Source organism: Oncorhynchus mykiss, chromosome 17 (assembly GCF_057628025.1).
Source record: "Oncorhynchus mykiss isolate SJ-2025 chromosome 17, ASM5762802v1, whole genome shotgun sequence".
NCBI lineage: Eukaryota > Metazoa > Chordata > Actinopteri > Salmoniformes > Salmonidae > Oncorhynchus > Oncorhynchus mykiss.
Window position 1 is genome coordinate 33,475,948 of NC_143038.1, and position 15,058 is coordinate 33,491,005.

The following is a 15,058-nucleotide window of genomic DNA, read 5'->3' on the forward strand; positions in this document are numbered from 1 at the left end:
ATTTTCAGAACGAGCATAATTAATACGGTATAACAGTGACGTGTATAATTTTATGAACCACCTACTTACCCTGAACAGTGACTGAGACAGGGTTACTTGAAGGAGATATGTGAGACATCCCTACAGCATAGTAACACTTCACTTTGACCACATCTGGAAACATTTGATCTGCCCTCTTGAGCAGCTCTGTTCCTGTGAGTGTCTGAGTACAGGATGAGTCTGGAAGATTCTTCCTCCCCTCTATGTAGAAGTAACAGTGAGACACACGGAGAGATGGAGGAGTCTCACAACTCAGCTGAACTGATTCTGTCTCTCTCATGACTGTAGAACTCACTGTCAGCTGGGGAAGGTCTGTGAGAATTGGGGAATTAAGCATTTAGCATTTTGTGGTTTTGAGAAATATACTGATAGTCTAATCCCTCCTTGTTATTTCAGAATTAAGAATCTTGAGTCAATATCTTTATGCAGCGACAGTATGGGAAATTAAGGAGATATAATATATTGCCTGATTGCTTCATGTAATAGTTTATGACAACACACAGTATGATAACATATCCCAAGAGGAACATGGTAATGATGGCACAACAGTACATTGTTTACAACCATTCAAATAGTCTTCTTACCCTGAATTGTGACTGTTGAAGGCTCACTGTATATGGATCTAAACTGTGAACCTGTAGCACTGTACTGACATTGTATTTTGACCTCAGCTGGTGAACTCTGACCTGTCCACCTCACCAGTAGTGTTCCTGTGAGTGTCTGTTGACAGGGTGATGGAATGGTGAATTCCACTTGCCCAGCCATTTTGAAGTAACACTCAGAGACAGATGGAGAAGTCTGACAGTTCAGCTGAACTGAGTCTCTCTCTTTGATGACTGCAGGAATCACTGTTAGACTGGGTTGAGGAGGATCTGTGAGATCAGTGGGATGATGGAGTGTCTTTTTAAATTGAATTATGAATTCATTTTCAATGTTTAACTACTCATACAGATAATGTACAACTTAATATTGTATGAGTTTGACAGAGAAAACAATTCAGACACTGTTGTCTATTTAAGCAATAAACAATGAGAACCCGTGCCAGGAACAGCCCTTAGGAGGGAGTTATCACACAATAATCCTCGGCCTCGATGGACATTTTGCTTTTGTAAAACGGTTGCCAACATTTAAATTAAAGATGAAGAACATGTCTTTCATTAAAGACGTATTATTGTTCATAGTAAATGTGTTTTATTTTCATCCTTCCACCAGGACATATGCTCATTTTGGAACGTTGCTAAATGGGCACAGCCAAACAACAGAAGTGATGGATTTCTATCTGACCAGAACTGTCCCAGAGCTTGGGGAGGTGTGTCTGCGCTTGTGCTGCAGCGGCAGGTATACAAGACCAAACTTTACCAGCATCACACATATCGGTGAATCACTGTGACATATGAAATACAAGTGATAGTGTAATCAATCTGTAATAACTACGTAAAAAAGTAACAAACGTGTTAATTTATTATGTGACGTACAGTCATATCTAGGTCCTGATTGGTCGACAAGCTTATTTGACGCATCAAACAGTGTTATTTCACGTGTATCTTTTTTGAAAAGCAAAGACCCAAATGGCGTTCCATACTTTTACAGATGCACAATCGAGAGCATCCTGTCGGGCTGTACGGCAACTGCTCTGCCCCCAACCGTAAGGTTCTCCAGAGGGTAGTGAGGTCTGCACAACGCATCACTGGGGGCAAACTACCTGCCTTCCAGGACACCTACACCACCCGATGTCACAGGAAGGCCATAAAGATCATCAAGGACAACAACCACTCGAGCCACTGCCTGTTCACCCACTATCATCCAGAAGGCGAGGTCAGTACAGGTGCGTCAAAGCAGGGACCGAGAGAATGAAAACAGCTTCTATCGCAAGGCCATCAGACTGTTAAACAGCCACCACTAACATTGAGTGGCTGCTGCCAACATACTGACTCAACTCCAGCCAATTTAATAATGGAATATTGTATCACTAGAAACTTTAAACAATGCCACTTAATATAATGTTTACATACCCTACATTACTCATCTCATATGTATATACTGTACTCTATACAATCTACTGCATCTTGCCATCTTGATGTAATACATGTATCACTAGCCACTTTAAACAATGCCACTTTTATGTTTACATACCTAACATTACTCATCTCATATGCATATACTGTACTCGATACCATCTACTGCATCTTGCCTATGCCGTTCTGTACCATCACTCATTCATATATCTTTATGTACATATTCTTTATCCCTTTACACTTGTGTGTATAAGGTAGTTGTTGTGGAATTGTTAGGTTAGATTACTCGTTGGTTATTACTGCAGTGTCGGAACTAGAAGCACAAGCATTTCGCTACACTCGCATTACCATTTGCTAACCATGTGTATGTGACAAATACAAATTGATACTTTCCAGTGAACGACACACTGACATCATGTACAGGTGCGCGTGACTCTTGGCTGCAGTAAGAAAGCCTCGCCATCTGCTCACATTCAACATAGCCTAGATTTACGTTTTTATTAGTTCTAAACAAAATAACTTTTGGGGGGCTCTCCTAACACTTACAATAATGTGTTGAGTCTTGCTTGAACAGTCACTAAGAATATAATTTGGTGTTGACCTTTGTAAAATAACTATTTTGGATGCATCAAGTTGTTAGCTAGAATGCTAAACACTCACTGACATGGCCATAGGTTGCAGCAAAAGATAGCCAAAGAGCCATTTTACTGGTTGAAGTTGAAGTTATTTTTAAGTATAATGCATTTGATTTACAATGATGACACAAACGTTATATTAAGCAGGACTTTCGTAAGACCCTTAAACTCCAATTATAATCCAAAAGTAGTGTGAAATGCACCCATATGCAACATGTAAATAGAGGCTTAATTTTGTTGGCTTTCCGTTCACCATAGTGGATTGAGCAGTCAAATGGAATAGTGAATAGACCATTTTTTTGTGTTTGTAAACGTTGCCGCACGAGGGCGATGCGCGCAACGTTTGCAAACACAAAAAAGGGTCTATTCACTATACCATTTGACTGCTCAATCTACTATCTCATCAGCCCAGCCAGGCAATTTATTACCTTGATCTCCACTGTAGAAAGCATTTAGATATTATATCCCATTTATTTTAGACTATCATTTGGTTTTCAACAGTGGAGATTTGTATTAATCTTGCTGTCTGTCTCATTCCACGGGGATGCTGACCAATGTTGACTCCAATCCTTCCCACAGTTGTGTCAAGTTGGCAGGATGTCCTTAGGGTGGTGGACCATTCTTGATACACACAGGAAACTGTTGAGCGTGAAAAACCCAGCACTGTTACAGTTCTGGCACCTAGTAGCATACCCCGTTCAAAGGCACTTAAATATTGTGTCTTGCCCTTTCCCCCTCTGAATGGCACACATACACAATCCATGTCTTTAACCTGTCTCCTCCCCTTAGTCTATTTACTGATTTAAGTGGCTTTAACAAGTGACATAAATAAGGGATCATAGCTTTCACCTGGATTTGCCTGATCAGTCTATGTCATGTTAATGTTTTGTATAGCCAGTGTATACAGCAGCTCATGGAAGGATGAAATTGTATGGATGAATTCATCAAAATAGCGTTTTTATTGAAAATATGTCAATCATTATTTTAATATTTTGGTAATCCGTTGTTTTGTCTGGTAGCCCAAAAAAGTTACATATTGCAGCTTTAAATCCATAATAATGATACTGACCTTTGGCTTTGAGGTACTGGAAGGTATCTAGACATAACAAAATGGGTCATTATCATGCTCTTTTTGCCGTTATGAAAAATAAGAAAACATGAGATGGGATCACTTTACACAAGCTGGCGAAGCAGAACAGTCTGTAATGCATTCACAGCCATGTTATCAAGCTGTGGTCATTCTTATCTATACAAAATGCAAAATAATGACAGAGAAATTAAAAATAAATAAGATGATCAATGGAATAAGACACATTTATTATAACCATAACATGTTGAAATATTAAGAGTTCCTAAAGTAAAAGACTAAAAGAGGGGAAAGAAGAATGGAATATCCTGAAGCACAAACAGATGGAAGGAAAAATAACTCACCGAAAAGGAGGATGAGCAAAAACAGACGACCAGCCATATCAGGGATGAACAATGTCATTTTTTAGACAGCTACATACATACTGTTAGTCTGACTTCACAGAAGATGGTGGTAGTGACTGGGACAAAGATTAACTGTTGTCTCAATAGAAATGCAGATGTGGAGCTTGTTCACAGGAAAACCACAGATGTCTCATATGACAACTGTGGGCTAATGTCATGTTGCAGAGGACAAGGAGGCTGAATATTCAGAATCATTTATCTGTAATTATTTTTAGGCTCTAAAGCTACCTGTCTTCAACAAAATGTATTTTGTATCATTATTGCAGGCAATTCAATTTCTAAAACCAACAAAGTAACTTGTCTTTCGGAGAAAAATATTTATCTTCGACTTTTTGTTTTAAGTTTTTAACAGCTGCACAATGTTTAACTATAAAAACCCTGCAAGGGTTTTCATATTTAATTTATGTTTGGTGAGTCACGTTTAATAATATGCCAGAGCAGTGACGGTAAACTGATAAGCGCAGTAAAGGAAAGAATGGATGGAAGGAAGGAAAGGAGGAGAGAAGAAAAAGCGAGTTCACACTACTCGGACTGATCAGTTTACCTTTAATGCTTTGACTGGTACCTACATTTCAGCGCCCGTTCAGATAAACCGCGTGCTTTGCTTGAAGTGCATAACATTGAACGTGTGTAGGCTGAGAATGCAGTTGCTGTTTTTAAACGAACGTTTTTATATAGCCTAACTTTGAGATTAACCGTTTGATCATGCTACCTAAAAAAAAGCATCAGTTTTGGTTAGATTACGGTTGATACATTTGTCAATTTCATTGTTAGAATCCAGCAAAGCGCCTGCTGTGGCACGAAAAACTCCTCTTCATCCACCCACGATGGTGTTGGTTAATGAAGCGCTGAAGGAGTTGGACTCTCGAATCGTCTCATCGCAGGCCATTCGCGGCTACATAACAGAGAAATATCCATCTGTGGACCTGATGAGGTTGAAGTACATGACACGAAAGTTCCTGAAAATAGGAATCGAGGGCGGAGTGTTGGTGAGGACATCAACTCGATAGCAAACGGCGCACAGGTGAGGTTTCGGTTAAGGGACCCATGCATCCTACATCTTATTCAAGTAAATGCCCAGTGTTTCCAGATTTCTATTAAATATGACCTATAATTTACAACATGAGTGAAATGGTTTTCCTTCCCAAAAATTTTAATTGAGTATGTTAAAGCAGCATTCCTGTTTGAATAGGGTTTTTTATTTATATATTACTACATTGGGCAATTAAATACAATTTCCAGTGGCACACTGACTCACGTAATGATGAAGCCACCATATGCTACTACTCACGGTGATGGTCAATGCGCTCTTCTGGCTAGAGGAGCAATAGCCTATCTCAAGATGAGCTACTTTGAAAAACAGTGCTGCTGGTCACTAAAATTTGGGAGTTCAGAATTATATTGGTTCTAGAGACAGTCTTCTATTTTCAGCAGTAGACATTTGCCTTCCAAACTATGTTTTTCCCGCAATTTTTATATTGAAACGTGCAAACAGCTGCAACCAACTACATATCATCCATGGATGGCAGTTCCAGTTCAGATCAGGACTGGCAGCCATTGCTAGTGTACCCATGAGTTTCCACTCAAAATGCCAGGGTAAGAGGATCCAAAAATCGATGTATTATGTCTATGGCCACAACACAACAAGCTGTATATTTGGCTGCCAAATTGCAGCCTTCCAGACTGTAGGCAACCTGTAACTACCAAAATAAAGGAAACATTTGAATACATTTGGGACAAAGTTTATAGTGTGTGTGGGGTGCGTTTTCCTGTCATGGTTTAGATCAATTTCTAGAATTTATGCGAAGGCGCATTGAAGCTGTTCTTGCAACTGGTGGAGGCCAAACACCCCTTTTAACACACTTTGTTGGCGTTTTTTTAAATTTTGTTAGTTACCTGCATGACTACAGATAATTGTATGTGTGGGGTACAGAGATGAGGTTATTAAAGAATCATGTTAAACACTATTATTGCACACAGAGTGAGTCCATGCAACATATTATGCGCCATGTTAAGCAACATTTTACTTCTGAACTTATTTTGGATTTCCATAACAAAGGTGTTGAATACTCATTCACACTTGTTGTTTTTTTACGTAATTCCACCATTTATTTTAATTTTAACTTTATTTAAAAAGACAAGTCAGTTAAGAACAAATTCTTATTTTCAACGACTGTCTAGGAACAGTGGGTTAACTGCCTTGTTCAGGGGCAGAACAACCGATTTTTACCTTGTCAGCTCGGGAATTCCATCTTGCAACCTTTCGATTACTAGTCCAAAGCTCTAACCACTGGATTACCTGCCACCCTGATATGGGTTATTGTGTGTAGGCCAGTGACAAAAAAAATCTCAATTTCATACATTTTAAATTCAGGCTGTAACACAACAAAATGTGGAAAACGTCAAGGGGTGTGAAGACCTTCTGAAGGCATTGTATGTTTTACCATTTAGATATTAAAAGCACTTTATCTATATAGACCCCACATTTGGCAGGGTAGCCTAGTGGTTAGAGCGTTGGACGAGTAACCGGAAGGTTGCAAGTTCAAATCCCCGAGCTGACAAGGTACAAATCTGTTGTTCTGCCCCTGAACAGGCAGTTAACCCATTGTTCCTAGGCCGTCATTGAAAATAAGAATTTGTTCTTAACTGACTTGCCTAGTTAAATAAAGGTAAAATAAATTGTACAAAATTTGAAGAAGAAGTCACAAGTATTTGGACAAACTAATTTATGGTATATTAAGGTAGTCAAACATTTTCTATTTTGGTCCTATATTCTTTGCACCCAATAAATACATCAAGCTTGTGACTCAAGTTTGTTTTGGTTGTGCTTTAGATTATGTTTTGCCCAATAGGAAATTAATTATATCCAACCGCTATGGAAGGAGGTATCTCACAGTCAACATAATATACATAATTACAGTAGATTTAACATTTACTAGGGGGAAGAAATAAGTAAAATGCTCAAAGGGGAATATGCCCCGGACCCCTCCGAATAAAAAATATTTTAAAAGTAACTGATATTATGGATTCACATGTCACAGAAGCCACTTGTCCAAGTGTAATACAGTAGAAATATTACCTGTTAATCAACTTATTTACAGTAACTGGAAGTGTGAAACAAAGGATGTCGTGTGAGAAAGAATGCATTTGTGTGAGATGTGTGAGACAGATACAGAAAGCCAGAGGTGTAGTGTCAGTGTGTCTGCAGAAGACTGTACAACCCATCCGGCTGGGCTGAGGTTGCTGGTCTGTCGGGGATTGAGCTGTATACATGGTACATATCAGACTAGAGGAAAGAAACAGATTCACTTTAGGGCTTCGAATCTACATTACAGTAAATGTAATTCATAAGGGAAATTTTATGAGGATGTAACACCAATCTTAAACTGAGAGTCATAAAAAACAGTGAGAGAGACTTAAAAAAAGAGAGAGAGAGAGAGAGAGAGAGAGAGAGAGAGAGAGAGAGAGAGAGAGATACTGTAATCCTCTACATTGCATGTGTGTTATTTAGTCGAGTAAAGTAAGTTAGTAACAACCAAACAGAAGAAGTGCAAGTAGCAAGGCTTGATGTTATTTCACACTTCTCCTCATGGCTCAAACCCCCTGCAGATCTACAGCTCTATTCTCACGTTCCCCAGATGCTCTGACACATTCATTTTCTAATTAAGTGTTTTAATTTTAAGTGTCATATATGCGTTTTGATAAGGTTGATATGGTTAGGCCCAAAGGTTAAGCATGTAAAGTAGCTGTGCACGTGCAGATGGTTCTGAGTTCTGAGGGACAAACTTGAGGGCATGAACGTAGACAGTACAGAAGTGATCTGAGAATCGATTCCAGCATCTCCTGAATCCACCTGTAGTGGAGAGAGAGGGAGAAGAGAGAGACTTTTTATCCTCCAGTCGTAACAAACTGTCTGTCTATTCTATTCTCTAACTCGAGACATGAACGGCACCCTCCTTTGTATCACAGGAAGTGTTTGTGGGTTTTGTGTTATTCTGAGGTCTACACGTCATTCTGAGGTCTACACATGTCCAATGCAAGATGTAGGTTATTTGATCAAAAATAGTTTATAAGACTGAACTCTGTACCTACTTAGGAACACATTTACAAGGTTTAACATGAATTAATGTATTAAGAAATTATTTCTGGGGAAAAACATCTTATTTGATAATAAATATAAATTGCCATATAAATCTGTAAATAAATATAGCTGTTGATTTGATACTTTGAACATTCATATGTTGAAGCACTACTAATGTAACATTAAGGTCTTGATCCTCAGATCAGACAGTCAGAGGATACTGGTGAGAGGAGTTATAGGAGGACAGGCTCATTGTAATTGTTGAAATGGAATGAAGAGAATGGAGTCAAACACGTAGTTTTGATGTGTGTGATGTGTTTGACTCTCTTCCGTTAATTTCATTCCAGCCATTACAATGAGCCTGTCCTCCAATAACTCATCCCACCAGCCTCCTCTGTCAGAGGGGTACATGTGTACAGATTCCTCTGTAATGTAGAATAATCACCATGACTCCGCTGCTCACCGCTCCCATAGACACCAAATCATCTACAACAGAAACACAATGAAAATGGGATTACAGTGTTTGTACATGCGTGTATATAGTTCTGTAAATTGTATGTCAAATCAAATCAACATTTCTTAATATAGCCCTTCGTACATCAGCTGATATCTCAAAGTGCTGTACAGAAACCCAGCATAAAACCCCAAACAGCAAGCAATGCAGGTGTAGAAGCACGGTGGCTAGGAAAAACTCCCTAGAAAGGCCAAAACCTAGGAAGAAACCTAGAGAGGAACCAGGCTATGTGGGGTGGCCAGTCCTCTTCTGGCTGTGCAAGTTGGAGATTATAACAGAACATGGCCAAGATGTTCAAATGTTCATAAATGACCAGCATGGTCGAATAATAATAAGGCAGAACAGTTGAAACTGGAGCAGCAGCACAGCCAGGTGGACTGGGGACAGCAAGGAGTCATTTCCGTTCCAATTTTCTGGAAGCTTGCTTCAGAGCTCGGGTATTTTCTGTGTACCAGGGAGCTAGTTTCTTATGATAAATGTTTTTAGTTTTTAGGGGTGCAACTGCATCTAGGGTATTGCGCAAGGTTAAATTGAGTTCCTCAGTTAGGTGGTTAACTGATTTTTGTCCTCTGGCGTCCTTGGGTAGACAGAGGGAATCTGGAAGGACATCAAGGAATCTTTGTCTTGTCTGTGAATTTATAGCATGACTTTTGGTGTTCCTTGGTTGGGGTCTGAGCAGATTATTTGTTGCAATTGCAAACGTAATAAATTGGTGGTCCGATAGTCCAGGATTATGAGGAAAAACATTAAGATCCACAACATTTATTCCATTGGACAAAACTAGGTCCAGAGTATGACTGTGACAGTGAGTAGGTCCAGAGACATGTTGGTGTATATGTGTGTGTATGTATGATGTATTTTGTTTTGGAACGTACATTGTCTGTGAACATCCTGTCTGGCTGTAGGTCTGCACAACATAAAAGTATATAAGAAGGTTGTGGTAAGAACATCTCATCATGGACAATACAGAGCTAAAGGTTGATACAATATGCATCATATTCACAAGGAGAATTCTTACCTCTGAGAATTGGTTTTCTCTGAAAATGAAATGAAGCTAAATTAATTATATTGAATATTGTCTAACCTATACAATATTATCAAAAGGAGTTGCCAAAGGCACTTACATTAATATCAGTAAGGTACATTTCCAAATTATTTGTTATGCAGATTCTAATATACTCACTGATCCTCCTGCAGAGACAGACATCTGTCAATCATACCAGGAACACGCCCACTCCAGAAGCCACCCTCACTACTGCCTGCCATAATTGCACCACTATTTGGTGACATGATGACATAGGGAGAGATCATTAGCTCTTGGAGACAACATTATTGTTTTTCTGGGAAAATGTACACAGCTCTGTTTTCATGTGTGAGAAAAGACAGCTAGATACTTACACAGAATGCTTTCTTGACTGTTTGATTCCACATCACTTTCTGTGGAGCTTTGACCTCCTGGGCACATGCAAGAGAAAGACAGTTTAATAGCAGAGTTATGTACATATTTCTATAATGAGACAAATTGTTTGATTAATTGTCACGTCCTGACCATAGAAAGCCTGTATTTTCCATGGTAGAGTAGGTCAGGGCGTGACTAGGGGTTTTAGTCTAGTTTATTATTTATATGTGGGGTTCTAGGTTTATTTTCTATGTTGGGGTTTGTGTATGATTCCCAATTAGAGGCAGCTGGTAATCGTTGTCTCTAATTGGAGATCATACTTAAGTTGCATTTTTCCACCAGTGGGTTATGGGATATTGTTTGTTTAGTTGCCTGTTAGCACTGCATTGTCGTCATGGTTCATTTATTCTTTATTGTTTTTTTTTTCTTTCTAAGTTTCGCTCTAATTAATAATGTGGAACTCTACGTACGCTGCGCACTGGTCCGTCTATACTAAGGAGCGTGACAGTAACACCTTGACTGAATTTACATTTGGCTATAATTGCAAAACTAGTTTATGCTTTAGTAGACAAAAAAATGTAGCAAGCTAAATTAAACCTATTTGCTCTACTTACTTTCAGGTGGATTCGATGGGGTGTCAGTGGTCAAAGTACAGCAAACATTTGATCCTGATGCAAAGCAAATCATTGGATCTGATTCTACAAAAATACATCTAAATGGGTTGATTTTAATCAATCAAAAATCAACCTCTTTGTAATGAGGCAAATTTGTCATGGGGGGGGGGGGGGAGGGTAAACATGGAGAAGATAAAGCTACTCTGTTTGTTTAACTTCTATCCGCTAACTAGATAAAGATGACTAAGAGACCTAATAAAGGACTCATATTACACAATAACAAATTTCAATTAGTGTAATACCTAAGGTCTTTCAATTAGCAGAAATAGAGAAGTAAATCACACATTACCTACAAATCAGATGGATTAACATTGTGTTGTTGGCCTTTTGAAATACCTTCATGACTTGTACTATAAAATCACTACGGACAGATTGCTTCCTGCCCTGGTAGATTATATTTATCCTCATTATAGCGATGATAATGGGGTGACAGGTAGCCTTGTGCTTAGAGCGTTGGACGAATCCCCGAGCTGACAAGGTAAAAAAACAGTTAACCCACTGTTCCGAGGCCGTCATTGAAAATAAGAATATGTTCTTAACTGATTGCCTGTCTTTCAGGACAGATGAGGTGTTGATTGTTGTTGACAGCGTCCTAGAATAAAGTCGCCATGTTATCTAACAGCAGAAGCCTAACAGCGTATAGATACGATCTAAACACTGAAACACTTCAAAAAATAATTTCTGTTACTTCTGGTAATGGTTCCAGGCGTTGGTGTTGAGACTGGTTTCATGTCTATGAACAAAATTACATAAAGTTTCTAATGTAAAGTGTTCTTAACAACATCCTCCATCATCAACACAATGAACTACAGAGAAAGACATTCCAACAGCTACACTTACACATTACCAAACCTAACCCCCTTTGTCTCCCTGCTGTAGAGGTTGTCTGTATAGTTGTTGGATCACTGATGTGAACCCCCACTAGTTTTACAACCATTTTGGGATTGGAATGTGGTCTTTAGTTTGTGGTTCAGAACGCTATCAGCTGGCATCAGCTGCCTGTCTGCCATCATCCTCAAGGAGCCATCCTCCAACAGGCCACGCCCAAGAGGAAGACAGACATCCAGGTGGTCTGACCATTTGGGGGACAACCTACACAATCTGGGACTCAACACCAAAGCAGCCTGGGACCTGGCCCAGAATAAGACAGTGTGGAGATCCATATATCAAGGTGCTGTGCTCCAAGGAGCGAGCAAATAGCGAGTGAGTGGGGGAGGGAGGGAGGGTCAGAATGAATATAGTCATATTAAACTAATTAAAGGGTAGTCAGATCATGAAGACCTGTTGAACTGATAGATTATTATTGTATAGATAATGACTCACCTGTAAAGCTGTACCCATCACTGCGTGGAGAGAGAGAGAGTTTGGTCCTGAGCTCAGTCTGTAGTCACAGCTCACCTCCTTATGCCTCACTGTCTGAAGTCTGTTCAGATCACTCTCAGCCACAGAAAATTGACAGAACCAGCATTTGGAATTGGTGTGTTTCTTCTCCCTGATGTGTGCTCTTCTGAGACACTTACTCTGCTCTCCAACATACAGGTTACAGGTGGTGTCATTACTGACAGAGCCAGGAATTAAACAGGTGTCATGACTGTCTTGATCAGGTCAGGTTACAGGAGACCACAACCCTACAGATTATCTCTCAACCCCAACAGAGGAGGAGAGATCTAGGGTTCTGATGATGCGGGGGGGTTTTATGGCCCCTCACAGCCCTGGTAAATCTCAGGCCACAGACAAATTCCTTTGTCCTGTCACTATAGATAACAAGCTTCAGAACATTAAACATGAACTAAAGGGACTTTGGAACAATGTTTTTCGTCAGTCACAATGGTGGTCATGACGAAGTAAACCACACATTGAAAATGTATGCCATTTCTGCTCTGTTATTAAAGGTTAACCTCTTAGAACTACCACCTTACTTTTTCCAATTTCCGCCTTAAGACATACCCAAATCTAACTGCCTGTAGCTCAGGCTCAGATCCAAGGATATGCATATTCTTGATTTAATTTGAAAGAAAACACTCTGAAGTTTGTAAATGTGAATTGAATGTAGGAGAATATAACACAGTAGATCTAGTTTAGATAATACAATGAAAAAAACATGTTTTTTCATTTTTATTGTTGTATTATCTTTAAAATGAACAAGACAAAACAAACATGGATGATGGGGACAATTTCAGTGAAAAATATAAGAGGGGAGCAGTACTTGTGCAAAGTTACAGAATGATAACTTCCAAAATGAGTGTGCTACATGACATTTATCATGAAGTCACCCAGGTGTCCCACACAAGTAGCCCAAATGTACCCAAGTGGCCAAATTGGTGAAGTTATACATTTTGAATGGAATAACTATATACAAAATACCAAAATGGTATTCTAACACACCCCCCCAAAAAATGGAGAAAAAACATGAAAAAAAAGACATTTACAAAATAACACTTTCAATATTTCGAAGACCCTTTGTCCTCTATACAATATTGTGCTGCTGATGTCAGGTGCCATAGCAGTCTCTTTCTGCTCTAAAGCAGAGGGTCACCAAGCATGTGGTGCAGGTGATGGGGGACTTCATTTTGCAAAGAATACAGCGACGCCTCCATGCTGTGCCCTTTTGGCCCTGAGGCACATCCATGCCTGCAGAAATACATTTGGGCAGATGAACACCACTTGTGGCAGGAGCTGGATGAACCAGCTTCAGTGGGGGATGGACACCTTGGCACTGGGGGCTCCCATTCGGAGTCAGTGTCACTGTGAAAGAAAATGTTCAGTTAGAATAGTTTCACATATGAGCCCTGTATCAACAGGTATAACAAACAGATATATATAGAGTACAGTGAACATAAGGTTGAATATATTATTATAGACCTGCTAGATCTACTGTCTCATTTATATTATGACATTTCAGCTAGATCTACTGTCTCTATTATATTATGACATTTCAGCTAGATCTACTGTCTCTATTATATTACAACAGACCAGCTGTATCTACTGTCTCCATTTCACTTTGGCCATTGTTGTGGGCCTGCCCTCCCCTATTAATTTCAAACAACGGCATTAGCATGAGAAGAACTTACCAGTCCAAAACGATGTCCTCTCCGTTCAAAAAAATATTCCTCCATTTGGGAATCGCTAAATGAATCGTCCTCGATCAATTTCTTCTAAAATTGTGTGTACATCTGTATATCTAGACTTAGATTTAGTTTTCCCTGACTTAGTCGCCATACTGATTGATATATAAACAGCTGAATATGCGCTTTACCAAAACAATGCTGTGCGCAACATGCGTGGCTCCTTCCGGTATGAATCGTCAATGGCGAATGACCCTCTTTACGCCTGAGTTTACTACATGGGTTGGTCTTCCAACACATAAACATTACATATTGCCATTTACCTCAGCTCATGGGCTATCTACCCAGCTAGATTTCAAGACGATCGGTGGTCATTGGGTTAAAATACAGTCAATCAACGAAACAGCGGTCTTATCATTGGTGCACAATGATGTCATTACTTGTTGTCTTCAAATCGTTTTCTTTCAGTCAATACGTCCCGCGAAATGACCCATCACGTTTGGTTGTATTACAAACAAACCAGTTGATTGCAATGAAACCAAACATGACTGGAAAAGTCACGTTTTGTGTGTGTATTTACCTCGAATGTGTCGTCGAAAATGGAATGAGACGGAATTCAGTTGAGTTTTTACCAAAAAGTTATATTTTGGTTTCATCTGACCATATGACATTCTCCCAATCTTCTTCTGGATCATCCAAATGCTCTCTAGCAAACTTCAGACGGGCCTGGACATGTACGGCTTAAGCAGGGGGACACATCTGGCACTGCAGGATTTGAGTCCCTGGCGGCGTAGTGTGTTATTGATGGTAGGCTTTGTTACTTTGGTCCCAGCTCTCTGCGGGTCATTCACTAGGTCCCCCCGTGTGGTTCTGGGATTTTTGCTCACCGTTCTTGTGATCATTTTGACCCCACGAGGTGAGATCTTGCGTGGAGCCCCAGATCGAGGGAGATTATCAGTGGTCTTGTATGTCTTCCATTTCCTAATAATTGCTCCCACAGTTGATTTATTCAAACCAATCTGCTTACCTATTGCAGATTCAGTCTTCCCAGCCTGGTGCAGGTCTACAATTTTGTTTCTGGTGTCCTTTGACAGCTCTTTGGTCTTGGCCAAAGTGGAGTTCGGAGTGTGACTGTTTGAGGTTGT

The 15,058-nt window shown here is 39.7% G+C and overlaps 1 protein-coding gene across 1 annotated transcript in view; it reads right to left on the minus strand.

Annotated features, from left to right (window-relative positions):
- The window catches only part of LOC118940148 (uncharacterized), a 41,274-nt gene that overhangs the window by 11,466 nt on the left and 14,750 nt on the right, over window positions 1-15,058 (minus strand). Inside the window, exons 4-5 of the mRNA XM_090204185.1 lie at window positions 624-911; window positions 70-351 (exon numbers count right to left, since the gene is read on the minus strand). Of these exons, the coding sequence (XP_090060311.1) occupies window positions 70-351; window positions 624-911 (570 nt within the window). The remainder of the gene's footprint in view (window positions 1-69; window positions 352-623; window positions 912-15,058) is intronic.